The 12,951-nt window shown below is 37.9% G+C and overlaps 1 protein-coding gene across 3 annotated transcripts in view; it reads right to left on the reverse strand.

Moving 5' to 3' along the window:
• Positions 1-12,951, reverse strand: part of LRRC6 (leucine rich repeat containing 6) — a 103,795-nt gene that overhangs the window by 11,548 nt on the left and 79,296 nt on the right. For all 3 annotated transcript variants that reach the window (XM_003256217.2, XM_030795226.1, XM_030795227.1), the window contains one exon: positions 1,772-1,857. In XM_003256217.2, coding sequence (XP_003256265.1) covers positions 1,772-1,857 — 86 coding nt within the window. The remainder of the gene's footprint in view (positions 1-1,771; positions 1,858-12,951) is intronic.

Here is a 12,951-nt window from a genome sequence, read left to right on the forward strand (position 1 = left end):
CAGTGTTATGGGACCACAAGAGGTCACTGATGACCTGATGAATAAAACCCTACTCCAGTTGCTCCTCCCCCTCCATTCACTTTCTCCCCAGCATGAGAAACAAACCACTCTGCCAAGAGATGGGGAAGGGGCCTCTTGTGGCCCTCCCGGTGGACAGCTGCATCTACAGTCCTTTGCCTAAAACCAACAACCCTGCCTGACCCCAGTCCCTGTGAGCAGCTTTAATGGGCAGCTGCTTGGTTAATGGGGTTGCCCAGCCTGAAGCTGGGATAACGTGCACAATAGACTTTGCCAGTGATTAAGGAGCACCATAAACTACCTTCACGCAGGCATTTTACATGTGACTGTGGTGTGATCATTTCTCAGTCATCAAAATGAAAAAGAAAGGCTTTGCAAAAATACCACAGGAGGGACTACTATGAAGAATCGTGCTAAGACATCTTGAATCCTCAAGTGTAATCACAGTAATGATAGTTTTCCTGGGGTCTGAAAACCAGCTCCGAACTGTTTGCAATGATTTGGCTTTCCATTGCTGATTCCTCACAAATTAGATTCAGACTCTTTCCATGTGTTGATGCTGCTGGGGGTTAATTATGACTGTGAATATTCATAATAGACATAATACCAGTGAATCTTGTATGTGCAATGGAAATCACTAAGCTGGGAAATAGAGTGGATTTCCAAGGTTAAAAACAGCAACCCATTTTCCTGTAGGAATTCAATTGCATACCTGTTGTTCAAACAAACCCCATGTTTAAAAGTCTCTACAAAACTTCAGCAGTTGTCTTTGAATATACCAATGCCTGACTGCTTTATTATGCAACACATAAATATAGCTCTTGTTCAGGTATTTTTATGATGGTAATTCTAGCATATACATTTGTATCACAAAGATAGTTTGCCTTACTTCAAAATAGATTTTACCATCTGGATGATAAGAGTCTGAAAATCATAAGAAGCAGAAGGACAGTTGGAAGAACTGGGATCTCATTCTAGAAAAGAACTGAGAAAGGGGAGAGCTTTGTGCAAATTACTTTAAGGGATGTCATTGCTTAAGGGAGATTGGCTTGGTTCCGAGGGTCTCCAGGAAGCAGAGCCTGGACCTTCACTTAGGAATCAAAGAGACAGAGGCTGTCTAACAGTAGAGGATACCAAGAAGGGAATGAATCCTCTCTTGAGAGGGTGAGGGTCCTGTTGGGAAAGGAATTTAAGCAAAAGTCAGAAAATGACCAACAGTCAGGAGATTGACAGGAGGGGCCCTAGTACCCCCGAGAGTTGAGGAATCTGTGGAGTGACACACGGATCATAAAAGGGAGGCAGTGACAGCAACGGTACCAGCAAGGTTGTCCCAGCATGTCATGGCTACATGACCTTCAGTACACTCTAAGTTTCTCCCTCCCTCAGCTCCCAAAACTGGAAACTGAGCATAACAATTATGAGGATTAAATGTATTTAATATGGGTAAAGCACACAGAATAGCACCTGACACGAAGCAAGCACTTGGTAAATGTTAGCCTTCATCGGTGTTGACATTACCAGTCGTTATAGTATGACGAGACATTGGGACCTGTATATACACAGATTTGATTTTAGGGATGAGGAGCCCTACAAAGCAAGAGTCTATGGTTTGGGAAATAAACATTAACATTCATGGTATGAATCATCTCAGAACTTTAAATAATTGCACAATTTTGGAAGCTGCATTCCAACCAACAAATGACAATGAAGAGAACAATATAATACAGCTAAGCACAGTCTGGGAGGGTGGTACCTTGTATTTGTTTGTTCTCTGCTCCTGTCCGAGGTAGTTTTCATAGATTTGAATGCTCGCTGACCACCTGTGATTACTTCTCCTACCTGAAATAAAAATGAAACACACACCAAGTGGTGCATTACTCCTTGATGTACCTTTAAAAATATACATATATGTATTTTAAAAGTTACTGAAACATTTTAATTTTTTCTCTACATATTCCATGAAAGACTCAAACTTGAAGCCCCTATATGCAGTGTAGAGAAGGTTATATCATGAATTGTATCTGTTGTAAGAATCTCGCGAAGCCACAAGCTATCTACAACTGCCAAAGGCCAAGCAGGAGATATGGTGAATTAATGTATTTAACAAACATTATCTACAAGACAACAACATGCCAGATACTTTTGTGGGGGGTTGGGGATACAGATGTGATGGAAACACTGCCTTTGAGGTGCTTCTAGTGAAAAGTGGAAAGCACTCTGAGATGGGAGCTTGAATCCTCATTCTCCCAGCTCACTGCGCCCTAGTTTCTTCCTCTGCAAAATGAAGGAATCGGTTTATGATCTGAAAGGCCCCTTTTTGGTCTAAAAAGTCCTATAATTCTAATATTTTTAAAACTAAATAAGCTCAATGCTAAGCATGTTGAAGTCTCAATAAATAAAATGATTCCATTCAACAAACATACTGCAAAAATTATTCAGACCCAGTACCTCCTCTCAAGGAACTCCTAAGACATCAGAGAGGGGAAGGAAAAAAGAACCTGCTGCTATTTGTCAGACTCCAACTACGTGCTAGGCACACACCTACCAATATCAACACTGTATTTCACTTAATTTCTCCACCCTTCAACATTCCTATGAGACAGGGATTGCTAGCAGGAGAAGTTTAAAAACTCTCTTCTCATGTTGCCTGGGTCTGCCCAATATGGGGTCTGCCTTTTGTTTTCAAGGAGTGACCTGGAGTGGGTGTCCATTCCCCTCTCTACCCTCACCAGGTCCTTCTCTATGGCAGGGGAATGACTCATTCACCCGCCACATCTCTCTGATGGGCAGGGTCATTATCTCAAGGGTGAGGGCTATCTGCCTTTCTCTGTTCTGCCTGAGACTTGGTGTGCTGCACAGCTGTGATCCAGGTTCACGCAACTGATTAAGGAAAAGACTAGGCTTGGACTTCAAGGGTCTGTCATCATCTGCCTCCCATCTACTGGCTCAGGCATGTATCTCGACTTACAGTATATATTTGGGAAGGGCATTGGGAGCCCCAATTTAGTCTTAACACTAAGCCACCTTCTCCTATCTAAGCTTTACTAGACTGAAGTGTTGGGCACTTAATCATATTAATACATGGTGTAACTTGTTTCTTATTTAATTAGAGATTCTTGGTTATAGGCTCCAATAAATCCCCAAAGCCTAGCCCATTGTTTATCATGTGTATGCTTCAATAAATAAATGATGAATGAACCAATGAAGAAATGATTCCCTGTCTGAGACTGCAGCATCAAACTCGGGGAGGTTTGGGTTCTGATGGATGCCCACTCCTAGATGGCGGTCCTTTTCCTGTGTCAACATCATACAGTGGTGCAAGACTAGTCTTTTACATCGTGCAGTTGTATAATTTTCAATTATATTTTGTAAAAATGCAACACGTGTATGGATGTGTGATGCCATGCAGCTCCCTTTCACTGGACACCATGAACATAAGAAATACATCTTCCTCTTCCCATGGGTCTCATGGGAGGGTGTATGTGTGTTGTGGAAAGATCTTCAGCTCCACCCTTTCAATATAAGCTTTGAACACTAGACTGGGGGAAAATAATACCCTTAACGTCACAAGTGGACGGCAAGACTTTTCCTGAAGCTCCAGAAGAAAAAAATAATGAATGCTACTAAAGACATTAAATATCAAGGCTAGAAGGGTTTGTTCAGAAATGTTTCAAAAGCGATGCAGTCTGCATTACAAAACTCACAGAAGAATGCTACGGAAGAATTGGCAACTAAAGCTACCAAAAAAATGTTTACTTCTTTAATAGAAGGTGCCTCATGGAAAGGTTTGTATTATCAAACATGGTTTATTTTGGAGTAGGCTAAGTCTAAAATGTTGTATTTTCTAGGTTTTAAAATAGACTTAATGTAATTTTATTGCTTTCTATTAATTTTTTGCTGACCAACGTTATATTTGTGGATGTTACTTTGGCAGGGTATGAATGTCTATATGGTTTAAATATGAAAACAACTGGTTTTCTTCTTTTTATTTAACTGAATGAGTGGGATGAATCTAAGTATTTCCTGATCTCCTGGCCTTCCCTTAAGGGAATGAAAAAACTTTTCAGTTGCTATTGATTCCAGTTATAGTTAACCAAATCAGATTCATGTCAATTATAAATTTAAAAAATAGAATTAAGAAGATATTTCTTAATGTTTTATGGAGAATAAAAAGAGACTCTCCTTAGATTTAGAGAAGGAGAGAGAGAATGAGGGAAGGGGCCTCCTCCTGGAAGTATCCCAGGGAGGCAGCAAGACCTCCAAGAGATGTGGCTGTGTAATACATGTGGAGCAGTGCTGTCCAGCAAAATTTTCTGCAATTCTGTTTTTCAATATTTCCTAGTATCTCAATATGTCTGGTGGAAGTGCTCTGTGCTATCCAACACAATAGCTACCAGCTGCCTGTGGCTACTAAACACTTGAAATGCGGTTAGTGCAACTTAGAAACTAAAGTTTTGATTTTATTAAATTTTAATTAATTTGAATTCGTTTATTTAGCAAGAGAGATAGGAACATAACCACAGTCAGCCTCCAACCCATGTGTGTTGGTCATGTGATGGGCTACCGGGATTCTTCTTCAGGTGTGAACAACCTTGTCCATACCAACTACCCATAATTCCTCTGTGGTCTAGACCACATGATCTTTTCAGTTCTGGAACTCTTTGCTCCTTCCTTACCATGCCTGGGACCTGGAACTCTCATGTAAGTGTGAGAACTTGGGGGTCTACAATCCAATCTCTCTGATCAATGTGTGATCTAGAGGATACCCCCTTGTGCCTGATTTGGCCAATTGAAAAGACTCAGGTCGGCCAGGGAGCTCACTGAGATGTTGACTGAGACCTTTGTTGGGCCTGCATCACAGCTCAACTTCTCCCTTTCCCCACTCTTGGCTTCTTCCCCCCCTTTCCAGGTGTTGACCCCCAGGGTACTTCTTAATACATATTTTGCACGCTTGTCTGCATTTCAGAATCTGCTTCCCAAGGAGCAATGGCACCTTAGCACCTTTTAAATTTCTTAATATTTTAATTCCTTTAAATGAGGTCAATGTTAGTTAAAATTCATTAAAATATCAGCTTAAAAAAAAGAAAGCTCTTGAACCCAAAGTACAAGTTTCGTACAGCTTTACATTGCAATGCATGCACCAATGAGAATGGGAGCATATGCATAATTAGAGCCTTAAAACACCCCATTTCTAACACTGTTATTTGTCACATAATAAGCACAAAGACTCTGTGTTCATGGAAATGCAAATAGAATCACAAATTTGGAACTTTTATTCACAGGGAGTTTGCTGTGCACCAGAATCTAAATGTGTTTCTTCTTTTTAAAAGGTATTTTCAGCTCATTTAGTTTCAAAGATTGTTTTAAGCTTAAAAGTTAGAAGGAATTAAGGAGTCAGCTGTAAGCAAAATATTAACACCAACGTTCATAATAACACTGAAATTCATCTTAATGCCAACATTCATATTAATAGTAGGTTACCTTTTCTGATAAGATCGAATTTGCCCAAGCAGAGGACTATATAGGTTCAGTGTTCTAAGGTTTTGGAATCCTAACATTTGGTTTCCCGCTATACCTGCAGTCCTCGGTTGCTCTTCCTCCAGGAAGCAATGCTCATTAATATCAAACATCGTCTTATTCATTTGTGCTAAATGTGTTTAGGAATGACTAATGGAAAAGTTGTAAGGGCCAAAATATGTTTAGTAAATTAGATAATGTGAGACTAACAGTTTCCTGAATCCACAGAGAGAAATGTAATCAACTACTTGAAAATTCAATTGTGGGATAGGCATAAAGGAACAAATTAACATTTTAATAATGTTACATTATTTTAACTCTCATAGAGCCACACAGTTGAAAGTCGGGAGGGAACATGGAGGCAGTAATAGAGTTCACTTTTCTACAGAATACAAAAGTCCATTCTGAGGCTTTTCCAATGCATGACTTTCCAACTTTTGCTTAAATAGTACCTGGGTTGAAGTTTCATTACGTCCCGAGGCAGCACCTGCATTGAGACGATCTATATCAACTATAAAAGTTACTCATACCAAGAAACATAGACTATGTGAGCTGTGTAAAAATACAGTAAACTGATGCAATGAAGCTACTTAGCCCTGAATCCTTATACTTTGGGTTGAACCATAAAAATTGCCAATATCTATGTTTGACCCATAAAAAATGATTTCTTATGGTTCAACTTAATATTTAAGTGAATTTAAATAAAAATGAGCAAACAATAACTCCATTTCAGATGAAGACATGCTACTTGTAAATTAAGAGGGAATGAACAAAGGAAATGAATGTAATCAGGAATACTTGTTAAGAAAGAAAACAAATCAATCTGCTTTAACATTTTCCTGTGAGTTTAGCCTGGCTTCTTAAATAAAAGTATACATGAAAATCACAATAAATTTATCTTTCTCTTGGATATTTCACTTTCTCCTACAGTTTCAACTATTACCTCCATTAAATCTGCTCCAAGAAATATTTACTGAGCATCTGTTATATGCCAAGCATAGGACTGAGAGGCAGATATGGAATGATGGATTAAAAATTATTCCTGATCATCTCATGAGGGAGAAAGATATATAAACAGTTAAAATACATTGAGAAAAGTACAATTGCTAGATATATGCATAGACTACTATGGAAGCCCAAGGGAGGGAGCCATGCTAGAAAGGATAGAGAGCAGAAATCAAATAAGGTATTTTAATCTGTTCTCACATTGCTATTAAGAAATAACTGAGACTGGGTGATTTATAAATAAAAGGTTTAATTGACTCATGGCTCTGCAGACTATATAGGAAACATGGTGGCATCAGCTTCTGGGAAGGCCTCAGGAAACTTACAATCATGGCAGAAGGTGAAGGGGAAGCAGGCATGTCTCATATGGCAGGAGTAGGAGTAAGAGAGAGAGGAAGGAGGTGCCACACACTTTTAGACCACCAGATCTCAAGAGAACTCTATCACGCAGCACTAGGGGGATGGTGCTAAACCATTAGAAACTGCCCCCATGATCCAACCATCTCCCACCAGGCCCCATCTCCAGCATTAGGCATTACATTTCAACATGAGATTTGGGTGGGGACACAAATCCAAATCAATCCTGTTGTGATGCTGTCTAAATGTGCCTAATGGCCATTAGAAGACTTATTGGGGGCTGTGAGGTTTGATATGAATTTTAAAGGATAAGCAGGAATTTTCCAGAAGATGTAAGTCATGTAGTAGATGAGGAATATTCCAGAAAGAGAAAACAAGCATGAGTAGAGACAGGAAAGTAAATGACCACACAAACTAGCACGAAATATGTGGCAGACTGTAGCTGGAGAGAAGGCTGAAAAACAGACAAAAGAGAGATTTGGGGGAATTTCTTTCATGGCACTTGGACTTTGCATAAGTGGTGATGAGAACTTTGCAGTGCTTTCTTCCCAAGTCACACAGTTACTCACCTCAGCTTAAGAGTAGTATTTTACACACGTCCTTATTTTCCTTAGACAAGGTGTGTGATGTTAACAAAAATACTAACTCCAGTGGAGTGATAGCTTTTGAAAAGTGTCTTTTCCTCTTGCCTAGCTAGATAAAAATACTTTCCTTTCTCTTTAGACTATTTTAGTCAAATTTCTGTTCCTGCACCCAACCTCGCTCTGAAAATACTCATGACACACAATCCTATTGGGAAACTGTCTAAATGTGCATAATGACTGTCACAGAGATTCTACAAATTCACACATTCAAATCATTGGCTAATTGTGCTGTTCTGTTGGGCTTTAGTTTGCCTACAGACCACCATTTCTCTAGCAGACCACTGTCTCATAGGAGGTAGGTCTTGGACTCTGCATTTAAGATCACTTAGCATTTATAGATCCTCTTAAAAGGGGTCATTTGCATGAAATACTATCCATTATCCACAAGTGCCCCAGAGTGGAAGATCATGAAAGTTAACATGAAGGTTAAGGGGATGATTTCTTGAAATGAACTGAACATTAATAAATGATTTTTACACTCTTCAGTGCAGACCTTTGCAGTATTTTCATGTGGGTGTGACATGGTGTCTTAATGCATAGTACAGGTGCTGAACCTGTTTGTCCTCATATCCATTGCCTGCCCTGTCTTTGCTCTGCTCTGTAAATCACAGGAAGACAGAACCCTGCTGGCTTCACTATCACTATCCACAGAACCCTGCTGGCCTTCCATGTTAACTGGCTTCCACCTGGGCCTGGCCAATGGGAGGCAATGGAGGGAAGCTGGAGGGCCAAGAACCCTACACGCTTTCACAACCCGTCTGCATCAGCAACTTCTCCAGCAGTGATAGAGTCTACTCTGTGGCTCCAGGCCCTGCCCAAGAGGGCTATTGCAGTTTTGGTTTCTTTCAGGTGACCTTTCCAGGTGACCTTGGTGTTTGCTTTCTGCTAACACCAACTTCTCCCTCTGTCCCAGGAATAGTGGTAACTTCCCGATGGTACACATTTTTTCCTTTCTTTGGCTTCTCAAATCTCCTGTTACCTGTGTAATATGTTTCCTGAATTACTTCTAAACAATAAATTCCCTTATAAATCCTGTACTGTATCCATTTCTATACTCAGGTGTTTCCTGATTTCTCATTAGACCCTTTCTTATTTATGTTGTGTTTCTCACACCTTGGGGTGCTCATTAAAACAAGATTCCCACACCTTCTAGTTAGAATCTGCAGATAGTGGCCTGGGAATCTAGTTTTTAGCAAGCTCTCTCCAGGTGATGCTTAGATTAGGTGAGTTTTGAAAACAGTCCTAGCTGATACTGCAGCTTCCAGGCTTTTCTGAATGCAATTTAATTTATACAACCCACATTTACAAGATGCCTATAGTGTCCCAGAAATTGTTCTAGGAGCTGGGATGCTGTGGATGAACCAGAAAAACGTGGTCACTGCAATGATGAAATATTTTACATTGCTATTCAAAATTATATACTTTGATCTACAGATGAGAGATAATAATTGTATAACACTCCATTTTATGTGTGCACTATCATTTAACGGACTGGTTTTGAACAGTTAGATTGTTTCCAATTTCTTATATCATGGTGTCTACCCATGTACATAAATTGTATATTGTATGATATACCTAACTATTTTGTTAGGAGAGAATCCAAATTTAGAATTATTAAGTCATAATATACATTTTAAGGCTTGATATGTGTCAATAATTTTGTTCCCAAAAAGATTAAATCATTTCCTATTTTCTCTAGCAGTTTATGAGAGTACTCTTTCAATGAACCCTCATTAGCATTGAACTAAAAAACTTCTTTTTAAATAGGAATTTGGCAGGAGTGATTGCTTCTAGAAAGAACTAGATGGTTGGGGAAGAGAGATTAAAGAAAGGCTTTCTTTGTACTGTAAGTTACTTAATACTTTTGGATTCTGTCCTTTAAATATATATTATCTATTTAAAAATAAATAAGAAGCAGTAAAAAGTTTTTAAATGTTTGATAATAAGATGAAAATTATAATATTTTATTATAATATATAATGGAAATTTCTCGTATCTTTTGTGTTTGTTTTGTAACTGTCGTTTCCCACCTTTCTATTAGAGTTTTAATTGTTTCTGAAATACTTTTATGAATTTACACATATTATCCTTCTTTAGTCTTTTGTGGTTTATTTTTCTGGCAATGGGACATATCAGCATTTAAAAAATTGTATCTTAACTTGTTTATTTTACCTCACTAAAATGTAAACTCCATGAGGACAGGAAGTTCTCTGTTGGGCACGTGGTAAGCCCTCAACAATTATTTGTTGAGTAAATAAATACATAGATGAAATGCAAGGGAACAAAAAGTATTTACTGAATGGTAGATTTTGACATACAACTCTTACATTGTAAATAATGAAATAATTATTTAATTATTGTAGGTTGTAAATAATTAAGACTACTGCTTTTCCTTGGTGACTTTTAAAATTACTTTATGTTTAGAAAATACTTTAAAGAATGAAAGTAGATATTTATCTTTATTTTCTTAATGCTTTTAAAATAATACTCAATTCTTTAAAATCCATATGAAATTTATTTTGGTGTCTGGTGTATTTGATGAACTAAGGTTTTCCAAATAGCCAATATCCTCCAATTTTATTATAAAATATACATTTATGTATTCACTCAATTTCAATGAACAGGTATTTTTTTGAGTTCTTACAACACGCCACTGAACTAGACACAGTTCTTGTTTCAGGGAGCTTATGGTTTAGTAGAAGAGAAAACAAGTCAGCACACAGCTTTAGGGCAGTGAGATCAATACTAAGACAGAGAATAAATGCAGGGTTCTGTAGGAGCATTGTGGACAGACATATCCTAGCTTTGGGGGCTCAGGGAAATTTCCCAAGGGAGTGTTATCTGAGCTAGAAAAGGAATATCCAGTTGAAAGGAGGAAAAGTGCTTCTCACAGAGAAGGAAAAACTTGCACAAAGGTAAGAGAGAATGGCAAGTTCCTGGAACTGTAAGCTGTTCCATATTCCTAGTGCATGGGCTTTAGAAGGGGAGACAGTAGGAGCTGAGGTTGTGGATGTGAGCAGGGTCTACAGCATGCAGGAATTGTAGGCCATTTTAGCAGTTAGGACTTTATTCTAAAGATGAGAGGGACCCCACTAATAGGCTTTATAAAAGGAGAAACTGGCACCATAAAGTCTGCATTTTTGGAAGGTTGCTGGAAAGCAAAGTATATATTGAAATAAAATATGAAAAGAGGAAGTCTATTTATAATACCATTGTAGTAATAAGGTAAGAGATGATTGTTATCTCTGCCAAGACAAAGACAGTGGTAATAAAGAGAAAGAATGAATTTGAGGTATGAAGGAGGTAAAATCTAGCAGACTTGAATGTAAAGAGTGAAGATAGAGGGAGATGACAAAGATGATTTCAAGTGGGTGGATGAAAGGGATTTGGGAGGTATAGTAAGTTTGGAAGGGAAATAGAGTTCACATTTTAACTGAAAATCCTGCAGATACATATTTAAAAGTCCATCATATTTAGGAAGTAACTGATGCCAATTCAATGGATAAGATCAATCAGGAGAGGGTAAGAATGAGGAGAGTTGAGTAAGAAACACAAAAAAAAGTGAACATTTAAGGAATGAGCAAAGGAAGATGTACTTACAAAAAAGACTGCAAAAGAATGGACAGAAAGGTAGAAGAAAGGAGTACGTGATTATATAAAACTAAGAGCAAGATTAAAAGGAGGAGGAGAATCCAACAGTATCTCATATGATGGAGAAATCAAGTAAAGTGAGTGTTCCGAACTTCCTATTGAGCTCAGTAAAAAAAGATATTTTTGTTCAATATGATAGAAGTTTCTGACAGATAAAAATAATAAATGTCAAAGAATATATACATATATGTTCATATATATATATGTTCATATATATATATATATATGTAATGCCCAATGAATTTTATCTTGAAAATGACAAATTGCTGTTGAGAGACAAATTTTAGAACACCCATAAGAGAAATCTCATGACCATACATTGGCAAACTTAATAATGTTAAGATGTCAGATCTTCCCAGATTGACCTACAGATTCAATAAAATCCTAATTAGCATCCCAACCATGTTTTTGTATGAAAATTGATAAGCTGATTCCTGAATTTATATACAAATACAAATAATAGACAAAATGATCATCAAAAAGAAACAAAGTCATAAGAATTGCAGCCTTGAAGGTTTATTATAAAGCTAAAATTATTAGCATAGGGTAGTATTGGCATAAGAATAAAGAGATCAATGGAAAAAAACACAGGCCTAAAAATAGACCCTTCTTTATGAGGCCATTGATTTTTGACAAAGGTGCCGAGGCAACTCAATGGGGAAAGTAAAATCTTTTGGGCTAGATCTTCAAATCCATAAGAGAAAAAAAATGACCCTTAACCACTACTATATACCATCCATAAAAATCCATCTGAAATGAATCCCAGACTTAAAGGTAAAAGCTAAAAGGGTAAAGCTTCTAAAAGAAAATGTGGGAGAATATCTTTAAAGCTAAAGATTTCATAAACAGGAAAAAGGAAGTAATCACCAAAATAGAAATAAAATATGAGAATTCACCAAAGCCAAAACTTATGCTTATTATACAAATAATAAGCAGAATAAAATAATAAGCAAATGACTGGCTGGCTGACAGAAAATATTAAAAAAATCAGATAAGGAATGAATAAGAACATTTGGGGGTTTCATTCTTCAACTAATATTTATTTGTTGTAATATTTCTTTATCAGAAGGCAAGTACTATTCCAGTCATTGGCTGAATCAAGGTCTCTACTCTCATAATCCCCACATTCAGATAGGTAAAGACAAATCATACAAAATTTAACAAATAAGGCAATTTCGTACAGTAATCAATACTGTGATCAAATAAACCAAGTAATATGGCTGAGAAAGATGACTGAGAGATTGTGACTGGCTATATTAGCTCTGGTATTCAAAAAACAGTCCTTCTAAAAATGTAACATTTGAGCCCAAACCTGCATATACAAAGGAGACAGATGTTGATATGGTTTGACTCTGTGTTCCCACCCAAATATCATCTGGAATTGTAATCCCCATGTGTCAAGGAGGGACCTGTAATCCCCCTGTGTGGAGGGAGGGAGGTGATTAGATCATGGGGGCAGTTTCCCCCATGCTGTTCTCTTCATAGTGAGGGAGTTCTCAGGAGACCTGATGGTTTTATAAGGGACTCTTCCCCCTTCACTTCCTTCACAGGCTCTCTCACCTGCTGTCATGTAAGATGTGCCTGCTTCCCCTGCCACCATGAGTGTAAGTTTCCTGAGGCCTCCCAAGCCATGCAGAACTTTGAGTCAATTAAACTTCTTTTCCTTATAAATTACCCAGTCTGGGGCAGTTCTTTATAGCAGTGTGAGAACGGATTAACAAAGGAAATTGGTACCATGAATGGGGGTGGTTTCCCCCAT

Source organism: Nomascus leucogenys, chromosome 16 (assembly GCF_006542625.1).
Source record: "Nomascus leucogenys isolate Asia chromosome 16, Asia_NLE_v1, whole genome shotgun sequence".
In the NCBI taxonomy this organism is placed as follows: domain Eukaryota; kingdom Metazoa; phylum Chordata; class Mammalia; order Primates; family Hylobatidae; genus Nomascus; species Nomascus leucogenys.